At 43.9% G+C, this 20,430-nt stretch overlaps 1 protein-coding gene across 3 annotated transcripts in view; it reads left to right on the plus strand.

Moving 5' to 3' along the window:
* The window catches only part of MAMLD1 (mastermind like domain containing 1), a 78,664-nt gene that overhangs the window by 36,628 nt on the left and 21,606 nt on the right, over nucleotides 1–20,430 (plus strand). For 2 of the 3 annotated variants that reach the window (XM_080553983.1, XM_080553984.1), the window contains exon 2: nucleotides 8,422–10,134. In XM_080553983.1, the coding sequence (XP_080410109.1) occupies nucleotides 8,422–10,134 (1,713 nt within the window). The remainder of the gene's footprint in view (nucleotides 1–8,421; nucleotides 10,135–20,430) is intronic. The other variant, XM_080553985.1, reaches the window with a different exon arrangement.

Below are 20,430 nucleotides of genomic sequence, written 5' to 3' on the forward strand. Positions count from 1 at the left end.
CATCCCTGCTCCTGGCTGTATCAGACTCTCTACACCCAGCTTCAGCGGGAGATTCACTAGATTCATGAGCTTTTTACTCTAACTGAGGTTTGTTTTTATGGTTCTGTATTAATCAATATCCTGCTTATTGTTTAGTTTATTGAAGCACAGAGGAACAAAAACATGGGGTGAATGGGTCAGGGAGGAGCCATTCGGAACATTTCCTTACCTTACCCATTTGTTCCATCTTACCTAAGAGTTGTGCTCCTGCTTCTGATGCCACTTAGGAAAAAATTCAAACTGCTCTTCTGGATGTTTTGTCCCCTGCTAAGCCTAGTGGAGAGCTCTGGATGCAATAATGCAATACTTCCCAGTACAGAAAGCAAGCAGGCCACTTAGCGGTCTGATATAAGGCCACGCAGCATTAGCATTCAAGTATGGCCTCGCAGGTAAGGTTGGAGCTATTATTCTTTGGGGGAGTAAGTGTAAGTACTTCAGCTGTTGAAACAGAGCTGCCTTTTTTCAGACTGAAATCCCATTGTTTCTTATTGCTCTGAGAACCTGAGAGCTTTCTGGCCCCAGGTTTGACCTAATTGAAGGCTTTGCCTCCAGGCTGTTAATTCCCCAACGATACCTTTTGACAAAATGGAACCTGCAGCTTGAGAGAAATACAGGAGGTAAATCTTCTGGGGTTTGAACAAATAATGCAATATCTAGCAGAAAAAAGGGAAAAAAAAAAGACAAATTGGATTTTATCTGATTATCTAGTAAATGGTAAACCTACCTCATGATTTATGAACGTATACAGTCCCCTATACTTAGCTCCTGTTAACCTATGGTCATTGCATAACCATGCCAGTGTTGGGGCTAGAAAAGAAGAAGGAAAAGTATTTTTCAAATCCCGAAAGACCCAAGTAGCAAAACCATCACTTTTTGCTCAGTGGAGACGATCTGCAATTCTTCAACTTAGCTATTGTCGTGAGAAATTAATGTAGTCTACAAAATTACTGCAAAGTGTTCCATAGGACTTTGAAATTAATGGACTATAAAAAAAGATATAAAACAATACTGCTGGTATTAAAACAGAGGTAAGATGAGGTAATACTGATGGAAAGGCGTTGAGCCTCAGATTGATCTTGATTTACGGCCAGATATGAAAGCAACGCTCTTGTACTACAGCTTAAAACCCGAAAGGCAGAGAACTTCTTCTGTCTTCAGCTGTCTCATTAATAGCACTTGTCATTACATGGAATGTGGAAACTGCAGCCAGACAATATGTATGGCGTGATTGCTGCAAGTCTTCGGATGACTAATTAAGAGGCATCTGCACAGAGATCTCCTGCTAGCAGTACAACACAGGAGCAGGCAGTAGTCCTGTTCCTCCAGATCCATTTGTCAACAGCAATTTTTCCCCTGGAAAAATTTCCATTTTTAACAATGCCATTAATACTGAAAGCAGATGAATTGCTAAGGAAAGACAAGATAGGAAGATGCTGAATGTTTGTTTTGATAAGGCAGATCTCCCTGAGTGCCTTTTAAATGAGATTGGTAGTTCTGTCTGCCCTGAAAAGTAGCAAAACTAACTGCTGGATCTTCTTTTTTTTTAAAATATATATATTAATATATATTATATTATAATATATAATATATTTTATATATTTATATTAATATACATAATATACTATATAATATATAATATATTAATTTTATATATATATAATATATGTATATATTTCTTTACAATGAATGCTACTTTGTCTCTTCTGTGTGGCCAGTTTTTCTGGGATGGAGAAATAGGTATATTTTTGCCTATGTACTTTTTCTCTCCTTGGAACTGACCCTACATCGATATCTTTACTTTCACATTAGGGATGTTGCCCATCATTTTAGACGAGGGTCATCAGAAAAACCTTGTTCACAAACTTGCTGCTATGTAGCCCATGAGATCTTCCAACTTAGAGCAGGATGTGGATCAGCTGTATTTCTGTCAATATGAGCCTAACTGTATTCACATAAATCAGTACGAGAAAATCATATTTGTAGTATTTCCTTCCCTTTAATGTTTGGTTAAGATTTATAGAAAAGGTGATACGTAACACCCTTCGTAATCCAGGTTGAATTTCCTGTTAGTTTCTGCGGTTTAAACTTATTGTAAGATCACATCTTTCTGTTTTTGTATTGTCATGATGTTTTGGACTTTTGTGCTTACCAGCCAAAGCGTGCAGTTCTAGGTATTGGCAGCCAGGATTACTTCCTACACTGCATGGTTACGTAGGAAAGGAGGCAAAAGATGAAAGAAAGTGACAGATCAGCAGTCACCACTTAAAAGTGCACATACATTAAGTAGGAGCAGTTTTGTTCTTTCTCTTTCAGCGTAGTCTGGGGTTCCTTCAAAGATATGCACTGATGTCTTGAGGGAATAACGTGAGAAGATCACAATGAGTGGTGGCAGTCACGGGGAAAGGGTCACAGCAAGCTTGTGTCAAGTGAACTGGTGTTTGCTGTGCTGACGGGAGATGTAGTTACACACACGGAGCAGCAGTGTTTGGGAGTCATTCTACATCTAAATAGCCTAAGCAGCAATTTCCAATCTATGTTAATATGCCTCTTTTAAAGATGGCAGATTTCATATCGCCACTGTAAATTACACACCGGGGAGAAGCCCTAGTTCCAGGTAAAAATTATCCACATAATACATGCAAGCTAGCCAATAACCGATGTGCTTTCATGGTTGAAATGACTGCTTACATCCCCGGTTCCTCTTCCTACATCCTCCCCTCCAATTGCCTATTTCCATGAGCGTGATGAATAGAAGGAAATCCAGCCCTGTGCATTTTCCCTGTTCATAATCTTTTCTTCGCTACCACACCTCATTGTGAATGGATCTGCCACCTTTCCAGCTTGCAAATACCCAACAGACCCCAAAGCAGACTTTTCTCTCGTACTTCTTAGCTGAGCAGTTGGGCTATTATTGTTTTTAAGCCTAGCACACATCTCTGGTAGCTTGGAATCACATTCTGATCTTTTCCTGACAATGTGAAATGACAGCTTTAAGTCCACCCATGCTGAAATCACTTGAAATCAGAAGGGTCAACCAGCCTAAAGCAGTAGGAAAAATTAGGTTTTAGCTTATGCTTAATCTTAGCATGAAGACAGCGAATGGTGGTTTCAGTAGCTTAAGCCCCCTTGACTTCTCCTTGTAGCCTGAGATGTGGAAGCATACTTCTTGGTGGTAGTCATGGACTGCTTTGGCTACTCACTGTGTGCCTCAGCAGGAGGCATTTCTTCTTGGATTCTGATATATAATGTGAGTTTCTGTTACCAAACGGCAACCAGCATGCACGAATGCAAATCTGCAGATGTGCTAAATGCACTTAATGCAGTGCCAGGTTCTGCTGTTGTTAAATGGGATCTTTGCCCACGAGCATTTGGGTTTTGCTGCTCATGTGCAAGCCAGCCTGCTACTGAAAGCAGCAGGTCTGATAGTTCAAGCAGGGCTACAAGTAACTGCTGCCATTTAAAAGGTAATGTTATATCAAATCCACTTTCCAGCCTCCAAACGCACAGTAGAATTCTCACCTTTTTCACAATCTGTCTGCAAAGATTAGCAGGTCATTAAAATTAGATTTTGGAGAAATGAGCAATATAGAGCACAGACCTTTCAACTTGTATATTTAAGGCACAGGAGAAAAATTGTGAAGTTTTCTTGTTTTATATGGAAAATTGCCAGTTTCATTTTCTCATTACATGACTGTTTTTGTCAGAACAGATAGAAACATTTTGGGCTGATGGGCAGATAGCTCTCGCTGAAGCTTGTTGAAGCCACAGAGACTGAAGTCTTGATGGCTGAATGCTGCAAACAGTTTGCCTCTGGCAAATACATGCTTCCAGTTTTGGCAGTGTCTAGTGTTTGAAAGAGACAGAGAGTGAAAGGTTCTCTGGTCAGTTCAGTTGAGCAAATCTCAGATTTTCTACTTTGCAGAGGGGAAAAAACAGTCTGCAATATATCTTGAAAAATAGGAGAGTTGGAGACCCAGTCTGCTGTGGGGTCTCAAGGGGATGCTGGAGAAGCCAACACCTGGGTTTTCCCAGGAGTTACAAGGGTCCTAAGACTCCTGGTGAAAGAAAGTTATCTGACTCCCGTTTTGGGTATCCCAGATCAATATATTTAATGCGAAGTCAAGAGGGTCTCCAACAGTGATGGCCTGTGCTGGGGATGGAGGGAGCTGGAATAGACATCGAAGGAGAACGCCGTGAGGGCTCTACAGAAGTGGTTTCAAAATGGCAGTGTCTCACTGGGCTTGGTTCTTGTGCGAAGAGGCTGCGTAGGTGTGGGAATCGCTGCTGTAGGTTGGATCGCTCAGTGGCAGTGAGTGGGGTGGGGTGGTTGCAGATCAATAATCAGCACCCTGCGGTTGCTCTAAATCAAGGTTTGAATCTCTGACAGAGGCTGCAGAAACCAGGAAGAGGCACAGAAATACCTCACCTAACAGTTTTCCTTTCTCATTTCTGCTTTACGCTGTCCTAAATAGGAATCTCCTGTTAGATTCTCCTTTTTTTTTTTTTTTTTTTTTTTCTGGTGGAAGGGAGACGAAAGCTGCAGCAAGGCTCTCCCCAGCTCTTGGCCGCAGTGGCCCTTTCCTCCCAGCCACCCTGCAGGCAAAGGCACGAAGGGACAAGAGAGTTAGCACGGGCTGGCAGCAGGGCCATGGGGCAACCTGGGTCACACAGAGCTGGCAGGGTAACTGAGGACAGTTTTGGGATTAAAGTAAGAAACGAAACACAGTGTTGGTGAGGCTCTGAGCCAACAGGGAGAAGCTCGTGCGGTATGTTACTAAAATCTGATGGCACCACCACGGTGTGTATCTATAGACAACTCGATCTCTCTGCTTCATTTATTGCCACTTCCAGCCTTTGCTGAGAAGCAGCAAGGCGCTGGGGGCTGGCACCATCGCCTGTGTTTGGGAAGAAGCGGGCAGAGGATGCAGCGGGGGCGCACAGCGAGGCAAGGCCCGGGCAGCCGGGCCCAGCGCGCCGGCCCTCAGCCTGTGGGCGCTCTGCCCACGCACGGGGCTTCGCTGCTGTGCGCAGAGGTAGTGTGTGACAAATTAGATGTTTGTAACCGCGCTGTATAGCTGCCTGGGAAGGAGCAGTGTAAACAGTTATTATTTATTGTTATACTACCATTAGGAGCTAGCAGCGCGACACATTTGTAACTCAGGCCTTCCCAGAAGTGCGCCTGTTCGCTTTGAGAGGGTAGCAGTGCCGGGGTTGTGGCATGCTTGCTTCCAAAGCAAACCTGAGAACATGGACACCTCATAATCGGATGTTCCCCAAACTGGAAAGCCTGCCTTCATTTCCCAGCTATTCCCTAGTAGAATTTAGCATGTGCATGCTAATTTAGTGCAGTGAATTTTGACAAGGTCACAAGAGCCCACTTGTTGCTTGTCTGCATAGCCCGTGTTTGGACGTATGGGGCTTTCCCATATGCAGCCATATACAGCTCCCAGCCACCCTAACTGTGTGTGTGTTACATGTTTATGTAATATTTATATTCATTTCCCAGTATTCAGTTTGGAACGAAGCTGCCCAGTATACTACTCTGCAGAGAAAGGGAAAGAACATATTTTGGTGCTCTCCTCTTTTCTCCTGATTTTGTCAAATAGCATAAACCCTCTCAAAAGAAGGGGAGAAAGTTGAAATAAATCAGCTCCCTCCTAGGGAAATCGAGGGCCAAATGAGGGAAATGTGCAATAAAAATGGCTTTTGTAAGGGAAGAGTCCAGAAAAGGATAGAGGTGCTTTACAGACATGGTGGTCTTGAGATGTCTGAGCATGCTAGAGGAATGATCTGCAACTAGTTGCTGCTTGAATGAGTTAGGTCAGGAGATCCTGGTCCTAAAAGTCATCGTGCCTCAGTGGTGATGGCGTGGTTGAGTGAGCCCGTGTCCCTGAGACACTGCGTTTCTGTCCAGCACTTGTCCATGCTGCTACAGGGGCATACGAATGGAGAGCATCCACAGGGGATCTAGGGAGATGTGCTGGCTCCTAGCAGAGACCGCAGCAGCACAGCGTGCGGTATGGGAGGAGCAGTCATGTGCATTCAAGTGGGGAGTATTTAAGCAAAGCTTTCAGCTAGTCCATCCAGCCCAAGAAGAGATTTCTGTTTGAATACTTCACACTTAAGTGCCTGGTGAAATACTGTCGTCTATTTTCTTCATTTGTGATGTGCTTGATGATACCCAGATCTCCCTTCTGACCAAAGTTACTCTTCGATGTCTTTAGTTCGCTTTAAGGATAGTATCTTTCTCAAATTTGGGGCTGTAGTCAAACATATCTTAAGCCAGTGCAATACTACAAAATGTTGTGGAGCTGTACCTGCCTGCACTGGGGGAAATCGGTCTTCTGGTCTTTATGGTCACCTTGCAAATATTCAGATGGGAAACAGGAGCCTTGCTTTTCAAGAAGACATAACATCTAGCTAACATCACTGTGCCTCTTCCAGACAGACTTCTCATGAGGAGTAAGGAACAGAATCCTATTTAAAAATCTTGTCCCAGTTTTGGTATGCCCATACCTTCTGAACGCCACAGCCTTATTTTACCTGTTTACATGTAGCAATAGTCTTGGAGGAATGGGCTTTTGTTTGCCCATCACATTTACTCCCCCGTGCAACAGTTAAAGAATATCTTTGAAGTGTTTAGAAAGCCCAATTTTTCCCCCAGTAACTCAGAGCATAGGAATGTCCTATGGCAAAAAGCAGCACTGGCAAGGATGTGCATGCCAGCATGTCAGCTGGCCAAGTGCGAGAGATCCCACAGCAGCGCCTGCCTCGAGGTTCCCAGGGTGCAACTTGGGAACGCGCTGTGTTTGTTTTGGACGTGCGAAGCCCCTGTAAAGATTCTCTATACGTGTCTGGGTTTAAATACATGGAGTTACGCTCTACCAACAAGTTTCAGCCTACACGGGGCAACATCTGTTGAAACATGCAACTCTGGCTTAGTTTTATCAAAGAAAATGAGGGAAAACATGATGATTTGATCCATCATTAGACCAACACTTGGGAGATTTAGGCCTTGTTCCATTTCCTAAAGCTAGGCAAATTTTGGCCTCCCCGATCCAGAGGAATAATCCAATCCCCGATGCTTCAGCTTCCTCTGGCACTGACGTAGAGGCTCTTGTGCTTAATATTTAGTGTAAAATTTAGAAGTTACTCATACCCACTGCAGCACTAGAGTGGATGTGGTTATGCTGGCACTTCTCTTGTAATGGTACAAGGTGGTATTAGATGTGATTTTTTTTTCCTGGTACCAGGTGACTAGCAGTGCTTTAAGTGTCGGTCAGGGCGGGGAGAGGTTTTATCGTGAGCTGGCTTAGAGGAACAGTGACTTTCTATGGTTTCCCCATTGCTGACAAGATAGTTTTGTAAACGCCACCTCCCTCTACTGTTATACAAGAACAGAAGGCTTATTTCCCTTAACTTGAAGCAGCAATGTTAATGTTTGATTAATCCTATGACATACAGGTCAAGGTTGTTAGAAATGAAAGCCGCAGATGATTATATTTGGAAGAGATTGCCATATCTCACTGAATTAGTGCTAGAGACATTGTTTTCGGTTTCATTTTCTGTATAAGGAAGTTTTTTTTCCCTGGGATTTGCGGATTTACAACTCTACCATTTCTTGAGGATCAAGATATTTCTATCATTGTATTTTGAAAATATTTCAGTTTTTACAAATGAGTTGCAATCCTTTAAAATAACAAGTCCCATGCTGCCATAGACTTAGAAAAACAAACAAAAATTAAGAGTTTAGCAGTTATTTACTGGCTTGTAAAATCTAAAACATCTGTGATTAGGGAGCTTGAGAGTTGAAAGTCTGTTTAGATAGATAGTTGAGATTTTTTGTTTCTTTGTTTTGGTTTGTTTAGAAAGTATGCCAGTTATTTCAGATGCTCTGCCTATAAAGAATGTAAAACAATTTAGTTGTCTCAGGTCTGAATTTAATCGGAGTCACTGGCAGAAGGTCGCTAAATTCAGTCCAGGGTTTCATTCAGATCTGCCATTGTTTCGACCTAAAAAATGTTACCATAAAAATGCTGGCATGTTTGTTATGCAGGGAGTATAATGTCTTAATTGAAATGGTACCAGAAACTGTTTTAAAAACTTCTATTACAGTTCACATGACAGACAGTATTTTATAGTTTTAACATCTGTTTTAAGGCCAGCATGTGAGACTCAGCCTTTGTCTGACTATAACTCTTCTGATTTCAGTGAAGTTGCACCCACTTAAATCCTGATTGAATTTGTCTCACATGATTGGTTTTTTAATTGTCTGATTTAATTTTCAGTATCTCCAACCCAGTGTTACAGCATGGAGCTTCAGAGGGTGTTCGAGTAAGGTCAATAACAGATTCTTTCTTTTTCTTTTTTTTATTTTCCCAGTTACAGGGATCCATTAAAAGAAAACTGGAAGATGATAGCTCTCCTGCCTCCAGTGGTGTGCCTGATGTCATTTTCCCAAATGACAGCAAAAGACTTTGTCTTGATGACGTAACCCTTTCCATGGGCCAAGGTACCAATCCCAATGTGGCGTGTCCAGAAATGCAAAGTTCTCCCTTCTCCACTAGTCACAGCACCTCTTCCATGGGAGTCACGGGTCATTCAGTGCTCCTCGAAAACAATCACATGAACGGCAGTGGCATCGGCTCCCCATTTTCTGTGCCGCCCAACACGGAAATAAATCAGAAGGGGTCAATAGGAGGACAGGCTAACAACATTGTCCACTATGATGAGAAAGGAAACAGCTTACAGTCTGTGGACCAAGAGTTGCAAGACCTGTTGGAAGAGCTGACAAAGATGCCTGATCCTTCTCCCAATGACCTGGATCTGGAGAAGATTCTGGGCAGCAAGGCCGAAGAACCACTTGGGCTGAGTCATTCTCAACCAAGCATAAGTACCACTCCAAAGTCCTCCCCGCAGACTTCCCACTTGGAGAACCATGTTGCTAACAAAGACTTTTCTCCAGGCTGCAACCCAACCAGTGGAGGATCTCCTCAGATGCGACCGTCATCTGCTGGAGCTAACTTCCAAGTTCCTCCCTCAAACAAACCCGCTGCATCGCCCATCTCTACAGCGGCTCAGAGCAAGAACCAGCCGCCACCCATGCTTCCAGTACCCTTACCCAACATACCTGGCTCCAACTGGCACGCTCAGCAGCTAAAGCAGCTGGCAGCTAGCAAGCAGGTGTCTACTACTAAGCAACAAGTACAGGCTCCCAGCTGGCCAACTATGTCTCCTCCTGGTCTCTCTCCCCCTTATAGGGCAGGATCATCCCCACACCATCAGCCTTTCAGTCCTCAAAACGTTATGGTGTCTGGTATGCCTGCTAATAACTTACCAGGAAACAACATTCAGAGTCCTCAAAACACCCTGCTTTCAAGCATGACTTCCAGCAGCACCCCATCCAACGGCCCTTCTCCTCCTTACGGGTCTGAGAAGCTTTCCAGTCCAGCTCTGAACCAGCAGCCCTTCAGCCCGCAGAGCTCCATGCTGCCTGCCCTGACGGCAGCCAGCTTGCCAGCCAGCAATATCAAAAGTCCACAGAACAACTTGGTTGCCAGCATGGCTTCCACGAATACTGGACCCTCTCCACCGTACAGGCCAGAGAAGCTGTCGAGCCCAGCTCTGCATCAGCAGCCGTTCAGTCCTCAAGGTACATTAATCTCTAATATCACTCCCACCAACAACCCCACAAGTATGCAGAACTCGCTTTTTAAATCAATGACTACAAACCAGTCCAAAAATATGAACATAATTATGCAACAGCCATCCAGTAGCTTACAGCCAGGTCTAGTGAATGAGAGCCCTGTTAGCCAAGACCAGTTTTCTTTCAATAACACCAAGCCACTGTCTCACTTTGCCTCAGAGTCAGCCACTCAAAAGATGTCACCTCTGACAGCAGGACAAGGGCAGCAGTCGCTCATTCACTATCTCCAGCAGCAGCAGCAGCAGCAGCAGCAGTCTCCAGCCGCCCAGCAGTCCCAGCAGGCTAACAACAGCCAGTTTCTCCAGCAGCAGTTTCGACAGCTGATGCAGCAGCCGCATCGGATGCAGAGACACATGCAGCCTGCCACGCTGCCATCTCAAAACAGACAGGTAAGAGCGCTTCTGCTGTTTTCTAGGTCCTACATGCAGACGTTGAGTCATGCATTTTCTTATTTTTGCTTTCCTTTGTGTTTCAAATGTGACATCACTGAACTTCTGGGGTGTGCACAGTGTTTGCATCAGCAAGGCAATAACAACATCATAGAGTTATAAAAAGTAACTTCTTTTATTTGTTCGGTTGAAATGTAATTCCACCATCCATTGTCACTTCCAGCCCAGCCGAGAACTTTGTCCTGCTAGGCAAAACACATTTCACACCACTGAAATAAGTTATTTTTAAATGTATAGGTTGTGTTCTTACTTAGCTTATATTGTTAACTGTGGAGGTGCTCCCACAGTTTGTTTCCTGTCTTCTTTTTTTGTGGGAGTCTTTTTTTTTTCTGATGCCTTTGACCAAATTAATCTCCGCGTTATGTTTCTTAGGCTAGAAAAGATAAGGTGGGGTGAGAAGTGAAGTTAAAATATGACTGCTTCATGGACAGCAGGTCAAACAGTACAGCTCCTGAATAGCAAAGAGGCAGACTTGAAATACCTGTTACCAGCATTCGCCAGAAGCAATGCCCTGCTTTGGATGAGGGCCATTCCCCACCCTTTGTTGATCTTCGATACCAACTGAGCTGGTAAACATGAAAATGCAGCTGGCAGGAATGAGAGCAGCCACGGTTTCCCTCTAGAAACTTTCTCCCTGAGACCCAAAGAGAGGTGCGAAGCACTTTCTGCTACTACACCAGATAAGAGAGATGTACTGTGAAAGTTTCAGAGCAAGGAAGGGCTTGGGGACTCGGTCTGAGAGCTCAGGTAGGAGCAATAAATATCTGTCTTTTTGTTATGAAGAATAGGAGGAAAGAAGTTGAACCTCGCCACCGAAGCCAGCCACTTTGTCAGGCAGAGCCAGCACTTTGGCAGCAGAACCTTTAAAGCTGCCCAGCCACGTACACAGGCTCACATTGACTCCTTGTGACACATCAGAATGCTTCTCCCCCAGCAAAACAGAGGTTTATCTCCAAAACCCTGCAGCGATCTGCTCCAGAGAGCTGTGCTTAGCTGGGGAATGCAGTCCAGGCCCTGGGTTTCTTTGCTCTTCTACCTGCCAAGTGTCCAGTTCTTACAGAGGTGGACTTCCTCAGTGTGGGTGGCTTGGTGTAACCTTTTCCTATGACAGCAATGAGAAATAAGGGGATGGTTGCTAAATGTCAGCCTCTTAGTGGTAAATTAATGAGGTGCGTTTCCACTGTGCTGCTGTGGGATTGACCCAAAGTTGTGCACACTCGGTGCTCCCCTGCTTTGAGGCAACAGCCGAAAACAGACAGGTGGGAAGAGCTGGTGGCTTGCTGAAATTGCTTTTCCAAACATGTAGCATGTAATGATACAGAATATGTCGTTCACTTCAAAGAGTTATCAGTGTGAGGCCCCTAATTCAACAAAAGCCTGAAGCCGGTATGTTGCTTTAGGCATGTGAGGACCCAAATTGCACACAACACAGAGAGCCTTTCGGGCTTAGGATCCAAGAGCGTGGACATACAACTGAAAGTGAGAGAGTTGCTGCAGCTCCATGAGTTACTGCCGATCAGACGTTTTACTCTGGAGGCAGTGTGGGTGAAGAATACATTCACGGTGTTTTACTGCACCTCAGATGATGGCTGGTAAGTTGTTAAATTGCAGTAACATGATCGCTTTTGATCGTATGTCCATAACCTTTGAGCATATATTTTTTTTTCTGGCTCCCCGCTGGGTGTGTGGAATTGCCACGTCCCTGCTGGATTCCTGAGGTTTCCTGTGCCCTAGTTTTCCCTGCTTTGCATTTTTGTCTTGCACCTCTGAACCCCTACATCATTGATTAACCAGGGAAAAAAAGGGAGAAAAAATCCTGCAGTGAATCTCTTTAACTGGCCAAAATCGCCCCTCTTCAACAACTTTCCCACTGCTCTGCTTGGGCTGCGTTTTTAGCTGGTTCTTAGTGTCAGAGAGTTACTATAATTTGGCAACTATCAGTAATGATCAAGGACAGTTAAGACAATGATTACAGGTGATGAGCATCTTACATTTTCAGACGAGTTAGGTAAGTTCATGGTGCCTCCCTCATTTTACAAGTAAGACTTATTACATTAATTACAGACCAGATGACAGTGCTTCAGTTTTACAGTCTGCTGAGCTGCCTAAGAAGGATGGTGGATGTTCAGGAGCAGAACATTTTGCTAGGTTTTCATAATTTACTGTGAATCTCATAGGAGAAAGTGGAACTTGAGTGCTGAATTAAAAGCAAATGACAAAAGATGATTTTTATTGAGTGAAAGAATGACAGAAAACGGAAAACTATTTGAGGTATGAAACCTTAAAATTCTGGGATACTTGCTGTTTGTTTGAACGTAGCACGTAGATCTGTTATTTGTCTGCAATGGATCTCTTATCTACATTGAAACGTAGTGGAATTTGGGACCCAGCCTGCTGTGTAACAGTTTTAGTTCACTCTAACGAAGTAGCTTCAGTGACTGCGGTTTTGATTTCCAGCAGTGTGTCTGAGCAGAATTTGAGCTTTTCAGAACCACAGTGCCAACCCTCTCCTAAGGCTGGTGATGAATAGGACTCCTCAAACATAGAGCAATTGTTTCATTAAAAGGCAAGAAGCTAAAGACTCAGAAGACGAGAGAGAACTTCTCCATCTTCAAAAATCAGTAACTGCCTGGTGGAAAATTGCCTTTTTTAGCCTCATTCACAGAAATATGCTGAAAGAAAAATAGCAGCGTTCCCTGGAATGTTGTTTAGTGTTTAAAAGTCATCTCCTTACTCGGTGTGTGTGTGTGTTTGTAAATGTGACTAAAATTTATAAAACGAAGGCATAGTGCTCCCTTCTTTTGAGCGAGAGGTGCAGCTTTGTGCAGAAGAAGAATGTGGATGGTGGCCAGTTGGAGGGAGAACAATAAACCATGAAATTTGATCCTTGTAGCAGGCAGAGCAACATGGGGAAGAGAGCAGCGGCTGTGACATAGACCCAGAGTGAGCTTTTTGCTGTTGTTTTAATGCGTATTAAAGCAAAGACTCCACGTTGCACTAGCTGGGTTCCTCCCGGTGCCTCCCAGCCGCATGCTTTTTGTACTTAATGTTACGTCTCTTCAGTGTAATCAGTCCGCATCCCCCAGCCCATCTTGCCTGGACAACTGGTAAATCTGATAACGTCTAATCTTTTCACATCTGAAGCACTATGTCTTTATTGTTGAGCATTGACAGATATTGATTTAGGCACTGACAGCTTGCATTGTGTGATACTGCAAAGCCTGGTGGTGCTCGCAGTGCTCCCGTGGATATGTGCAGGTTTTCATTTTACTCATGTAGTACTGATGCTTGCTGAGTGAAATTACACTCAAAGGTCTGGGCTCATAAATCCCCAATATAAAGACGGTATTAAATGCCAGAGAGCCAAGGAGTCTCCTAAACTATCGCATGCTGCTTTCTGGGCTTCAGCTCAGCCACTTGGCTTTCTGTGGGCTGCTTCTGGGTGCGTGGAAGGCTGCATCTGCCCAGGCAGGTTGAGTAGTTGGGCATCTCCCTGATTTTCATGTCTAAATGCAGTTTGTACTTGCAGGTCGTCCCTTTTGGCATGTCAGAAATACTGGGCCCAATTCTGCCTTCAGCCGTGCTGCTACCACACCACTTTCAGAAGAGCTCTTTTATTTCTGCCAGTGTAAAAACAGAGACGGGTCCTTGTGAATGGAAAGGAGGGTTCTCCTGGTGCTAGGAAGGGGAGCTGCTGATCTTTGCATTTTACACAGGCTGGAATAAAAGAAACCTTTTGGGGGACCGCTAGTTTTCCAAGCCCGAGTCTGCCCAAGTTAAAGTTTCAGGGCGCTGGGGAGGAGGGCAGCATTGCCCACTGCTCCGTAACGTGCTTAAAAGCAAACACAATTTAAAAGCTTGTTTTGTTGAGGGGCCATGGATAATAAATAGCCATTGTTTGGGTGTGACACGCTGTGCATTTCTGAGCTGCACTTGCTCTGTAGGAACCAAATGTGCTATTCTTAGAGCTCGCCGCATTCCTGCTGACATCCAGATAGCTGTATACTGGGCTGTCACTGAAGGGTATGCTTGTTTCAGCTCCATTGCCAGAAATGATGGAAGAAGAAAAATTATAGCAGAAGAAACAGAGAGAAATAATATCATTTGCAATAAAAATGGCTATATTTTACTATATGTGGACTGCATGAGATAGTGAAGAACATGCTGCAGATCAAAAAGCTCTGAAAAGGGCTAGATAGTATTTCTTTAACTGTGGTAAAAGCAGCAATACAGTATCTGGGTTGGCAGAGTAAATTATAGGCTGAGGAGATACACCAAAACCCCTGAGCTGGATTAAACATACTAGGAGCAATGAAAAAAAATAAACAAAAAAATCTTGTTTCTGAGCATGAGCACTCTAAATATAGAAACAAAACTGCAGAAGTGCACTGTTATAAAGAGCAAACTGACCCAGAGCTTAGATGTTAAAGGTTAAATAAATATAATGGAATACAAAATACAGCTTTTATTAATATAATACTAATAGAAATGTTAATACTACGGAGTGATTCCTGGCTGTTCTCTGCTATGTATTTATTTCTGCCCACGAAAAGTCACCACACCATGAATGGTAGGTGGGACTGTTCTGATTCAGCAGAATTTTATGTTCATCAGCTCAGATTGGTTAAGAGTTTGGAAAAGCAGAGATCTCAGCCCCCAGCCTCTGAGTACATGCAATCATGTTGTAAATACAGGGAAAAAATTATGCTTTATTTGGGATTTCTAAGATGTCGCAAGAAGTCTTCCTAACACATAAAACAAATTGCAGTATTGTGTCTTATTAAGGCTAGAAGTAACAAATTTTATCAGCTTTATCTGTTTTTCCCTCTACCCACCTCCCTGACCCTTCCCTTTTTTCTTTAAGTGTCAAACTTTTCTTTAAAGCCACTCTGAGTGAAGTTCTGCGTGGTCTTTCCTGCTCATCATCTCTTTTTTCTCCACTTTTTCCTTTTCTTTTCACTGAAGAAAAGTTTTTAAAATATTACTTTTTTTTTTCTTTTACTAATACTGTGGAAAAGAAAAACAGATTTGATTTCAAAGGGCCATGGTAGCACAATACCAGAGCAAAGCCTTTGAGGGAGTGGAGAGCTTTTGAAGGCACAGCAACAAGCCCTTCAGCTAATTAAGTGCCTTTGACTAGGCGAATAAAGGAAGCTGGTGATGAATCTGGATTACAGAGAGCAATAAGGCTGAGCCTGGAGTTTGACCTCTCTGCAGATGTAAAAACATCTTCTTGAATGGTCATTTCTGAATTTATATTTAGCTGTGCAGTTGCAACGGGGTTGGTATTTTTTTTTCAAATCTCCTCCCTTCTTTCAAGAGAGCCGCAAAGGAGCTTGGCAGAAACGATTGCACTGCCACCTTCCCCTTCCCTGCCCTCCCCTGCAAGTAAGTAATGTTGGGTGAGTTTGGGAAAGAAAGGAGTAAACTTGTGGAAAGAAGCAGGGTGTTGGGCCTGAGCACGCCAACAGTAATCTAGTATTCTCAGAACTGCAGGAGTCAAGATAAAAAAAAGAATAAATCAGTTCAGATCTGATCTTCTTACCCTATTGCTCTTTCATGTTGTTTTTTAAATTGCATGTGTCCTCTTATATTAGACTGCAGGTATTTCAAAGCATTTCTCTGGTGTAGTTGAGTCTTTGTAGCCATGTCTTAACCTTCGCCGTTCTTTGGCGTGTGTTTTAAGACGTTTACAGGCATTATTTCCAGCAGCTCAGCCTAATGCGCTCACCATTCCTTCCAGTTTAGCTATCTGTCGTGCTGAAAGCAGTTTGGACTTCACGTAGCACATCAGCCTAGGGGGAGTAATCTGCAGAGAAGTTTCTAAATAGACCCAATCCCGAGCACAGGGCTGGCAGCCCCCCACCCCTCGTGGTTCCGAAATGTGCTGGGGCTGTACAGCGCAGCGCAGCCCAGTCTTTCCCTTGTTAGCTGATAAGTTTTAATAAAATGGAGGACGTTCTGCCCGCTGTTTAGTGCTTAGGATGCAGACACCCCTGTGGGGGCGCTGGGGGCATTTCTCATCGCTCCCCGCAGGAGCAGCGAGCGGCGTGTGTACGGCCTGACCTGGCAGCGTCCGTTTTTTTGGTGGCGAAAGAAAAGAGGAAGTAGTAGTGCTTATGCGCTGTGAACACAGATGGAAACATGACTTATCCTGGAGAAATTTAGGACAAGTCACCAAATTTCAGCCGGACAGGCTGCTTTTAAAGAGCTTTCTGGTTGCTGTATCCCGTGCGTCCCGTCCTCGCGGTGCTGTGCAGCGGTGGGATGAGCAGAGCAGCGTGCCATTGCGCACAGTTTCTGCATCAACTCTTAAAAAAAAAATGCTTTTGTGGTTTTGAGCTTTAAGCAACAGACAGTTGTTTCCTTTTGCTCTGCAGTGGGGGTAGGAGAGAACCTCTTCTCTCGCATGTATAGGGAAAGTGGTGCTACCGTGCTGAAGTGTCTGATTCATCTGATGTGAAACCGTGTTCTGACACCCGGTTGTACCAAAACCACCCTGATCCCGCCAGCCGCGCTGGACAGCTTCTCCCTGGTTTTCTGGTTGACTTGGTAGCCGCATTCCCTGGTTGCTTCTGGGCTAAACATTGGCTGAATCAGGCCCCAGCTACAGATTTTCTTGCTTTCCTTTTTTTTCAAGTAACCCATTTTTCTTTTTTTTTATTACCACAGAGAAAAAAAAAATCCATATGCAGAAATCTTTAATTTATAAGCAGTTGAGAAAAGAGTTTGAACATGTATTTTTTTTTCAACTGTGCCCTTAGGTGCAATGAAGTTATAAACATCCTAGAAATCGCAGTGTGAAAGGGGAAAGACTCAGGGACCTTCTCACTGTGACTGACGGCTTCATAATGAATGCACCTCCTTTCTGTGTCCCAGTCTTAAAAATACCCAACCCTGAGCACTGTTCATGTAGTTGAGACCCTCTGCTTGCATCCTTATTTAAAAGTCAGGGCACCCCTAATTCTGACACTGACAAGGTGTGCTCATAGCACGGCCAGCTGATGAGCAGCAATGAGGTTTCCCTGACCTTACTGCACCCCCAACTCTTGCTTCATCTGTGCTGTAAATTCCCATCAACAGCAGAACATCTTAATGCCAAGTTTTGCCACGTTTTTGGAAGATCTGTTTGTTCACTGGCTAGGTACTTTCTGTCTTACTAAACCATGGCTTGGGGGACTCACTTCAAGATAAAAGCAGCCTGGCTTTCAGAAAACGTGCTCACCTCCCCCAGACCATGCCCTTCTGACTCTCTCAAATTCGATGCCCAAATCAACAGTTATTTTTAATAATTTCTGCCAGGATATTGTGATTGCGTGGGTTGTGCCCTTGTCTTGTGGGGTTGTTTCCACCCAGTACGGCCGTGCAGCAGCCCAAAATTGCATCTGCCCTTCGCAAGGCAGAAATACTTAGAGAAGCAAAGGCTACTCAAATGATTAGAATAAAAAGCAGGCAGAGAAATGAAACAGTCCTTCAGCTGGCGATAAATCGTGTACGGCTGTTCGGCAGGGTGGGGTGACACGAGCTGCCCACTTTGTCCTTCGGGTCTGTCCCTCTGTCATTTCTGCCTCCCTGCAATCGAGGCTGCACACGAATAAAAGTACAAACATGTTTTGTTTCAGATGCAATACCTAGAAATAACTTTCCTGGTAAAGTGAACTCAGTCTCTTTTTCTTTTTCTCTGGGCATTTTGGAGAAATTTCAGTGTGTGGGTGGGGGAAAACAAAGCAGTGGCTGTAAACAGGAACTGATATTGTCTCCGTGTCTGAATGGGGAGAGAAACTGAACTGGCTTCGTTGGTTCCCTCGTACATCTGCGAGTCTGGAAACACTGGGATGATTCACAGTTTGCTGATTAATATAGGAGCGAGCAAAATGGTGTGAATTAACGGCCATTACAGATCTGCTCTGTATGGCAAATATCCCCCTGGAACAAATGATGTCTCACGAAGATTGCTTAGAGGAAGAGGTAATGGGTCTTAAATACAAATTAGAAGCAGTCCCATCAAAGCTGTTAACATTAAGGTTTGAAAGCCAAACACTATTACGAGCTGTCTTCAAAAACTCTGGCCATTTAGGAAGCATATCAGTCTGCCGTGTTGGCTTTGCAATATTTCTGTCTCGAGCACTTTGGACTATTTCAAGCAGCCTGCACTAATAATTGATAGAAATTCACAATCAGAACGAAGCAGCTCTTCTTAGGGCTTTGAAGGCTAATCACTCTATTACATGTACATTTTTAGGTTAAATTTTTTATAGCATATCTAAAGGCAAAAATTATCATATCAGTATGTAATTCTTAGAAGCTCTGCTGACTGCTAACAAAAAGTAATCCTGTATTACAATTTAACCCTTTGCATATGGAGATGTTAGAAGACCAAGATAGGAATGCATTGCTGTAACATGAATAGTGTTCTCTGTATGACATAATGCTTTAACAGTTTTCATTGCAATAGTGAAAATGAGATACCTTAAATCAGAGTCAGACAGATGCAGATTTGAACGCGGGTTATGGACAAGCTGTGCTGAGCTATTTTTCCCCCTTACAGAATTGTTAAGGGACCCACACAAGGAGGGGGAGCCCTGTAACGGAGACAGAGCAGTACGTATAATATCCCAGACTGCCACCTTACTTCAACGGCTTGATCTTGTAAAGATTCAAGCGCACACACCTAAATTTACACAGCGGGAGGTCATCCCAGGACGGCTGCAGGATTATTTCTGAGAGCAGAGTGAATCATGTATGCACGTCTTTGTGTGCTCAAGACCAGAGGTGGAGGAAAAGGATGCAGCAAAGGGCAAACGTAATCATTGGCAATGGCATATTAGTTCTGCCACAAAAAAAGAAAAAAAGAAAAAAGAGAGAGCTGGAAGCTTTGGTGTTCCTACCTTAGTTCACATCTATGTTTGAATGATTTTTGGCTGTGTTGTTGTTTTTTCTGGGGCTAGTACCAGCATTTTGTAAATGTCCCAAACTTTGAAGAAGTTCATATTTTAATCAGTCCACTGATTGCTTGCAGTTCTCTGGACTTTGCTTTTTTAGTCACAAGGAGCAGAAGCACAACTTGCCCCTTGCAGGAGGACAAGTGCCCCCTTCTGTCAGGCACAGCGTAACAAAAGCAAGCAAGGGGAAAAAAATCTCACCAAAGACCTTTTTCCCCTCTTTTTCTTTGGTGATTTCAGGCTGCTATGTGAATGTGTTTCTTCCCTTTGCAGGAAGATGAGGACATGCTATCCTGGGATAACAGTAGTACACATCCCTGTCATAAACAAATCAATTTCTCCCAGTACTTAAAGACTCAGGGCTTTTGGAAGCTTCTCTTTGCCTAATGAATGTGTTTAATATTTCCTGTGCTCTCTGGCATTATTAAGTATAAACTGTTACTCTGCTGGATTGAAGTGCAGTTTACAAGGCACTTGTATTTGGATAGTCTGTTTTCTTTTACCCTTGCTTCAAAGGGCGTGTTTAAGCAATTAATGAATTATGGGTTTTATTATTATCATTTATTTCAGACAGCCCCCTTTTTCTCCTTCCTTTCGGCTCACTTTCTGCAGTGGTACTTCAGTTTTCTGTGCGGAAGCATGGTGCTTGCAGAGGAGATGCAGAGCAGGGATGAGCTACTTTTTTCTCTTTTCCCTCTCCTCCCGAGAGGCATCCTGTGACTTCCTCTATTAGTCCATTAATCGCTGCAGCTCCAAATTCAGGCTGATCAAAGGAGCAGAACGAGGTTGAAAAGTGCAGATTCTGGCAATTGACTTGACTGTTTAGATTCCCCGCTGAGCTCATTTAGAGCTGGAATTAAGCTATTCCTGCTGTATTTTTTCGTCCTTGGCTGGGCGAGAGCGCTGCGCCGAGCGCCGCACCGGGGGAGCGCTGCGGGCAGAGCGGCAGCACGAGGGCATCTTCCAGCATCCACCGAGCCGCGGCTCCCTGCGCCGGGGGAAGGCTGGGAGACCTCCTGGTAGCTCGATAAGAAAGTCTCTGCTCAGATTTCGGTTGCTGTTCGACTGCAGAAAAAGCGGAGAGCCTGTTAAGTGAAGGTGCCCGGAGTAAATATCGATGATGGTGTGGTTTTTTTTGATGGAAGCGTCAGGTTTCTGTCTCGTACGGCTCTCTTTCCCGGGTTAGTACGTGTGGTGTGAGTGGGAAGGAATGAATTAAAAAATATGTAGGGGGGAATTTTGTAAACAACGAGAAGTTTCTTGTAAAAGTTCTCTTTACGATGCAATGACTCAC

Source organism: Anser brachyrhynchus (genome assembly GCF_964034855.1).
Source record: "Anser brachyrhynchus genome assembly, chromosome: 13".
Lineage (NCBI taxonomy): Eukaryota > Metazoa > Chordata > Aves > Anseriformes > Anatidae > Anser > Anser brachyrhynchus.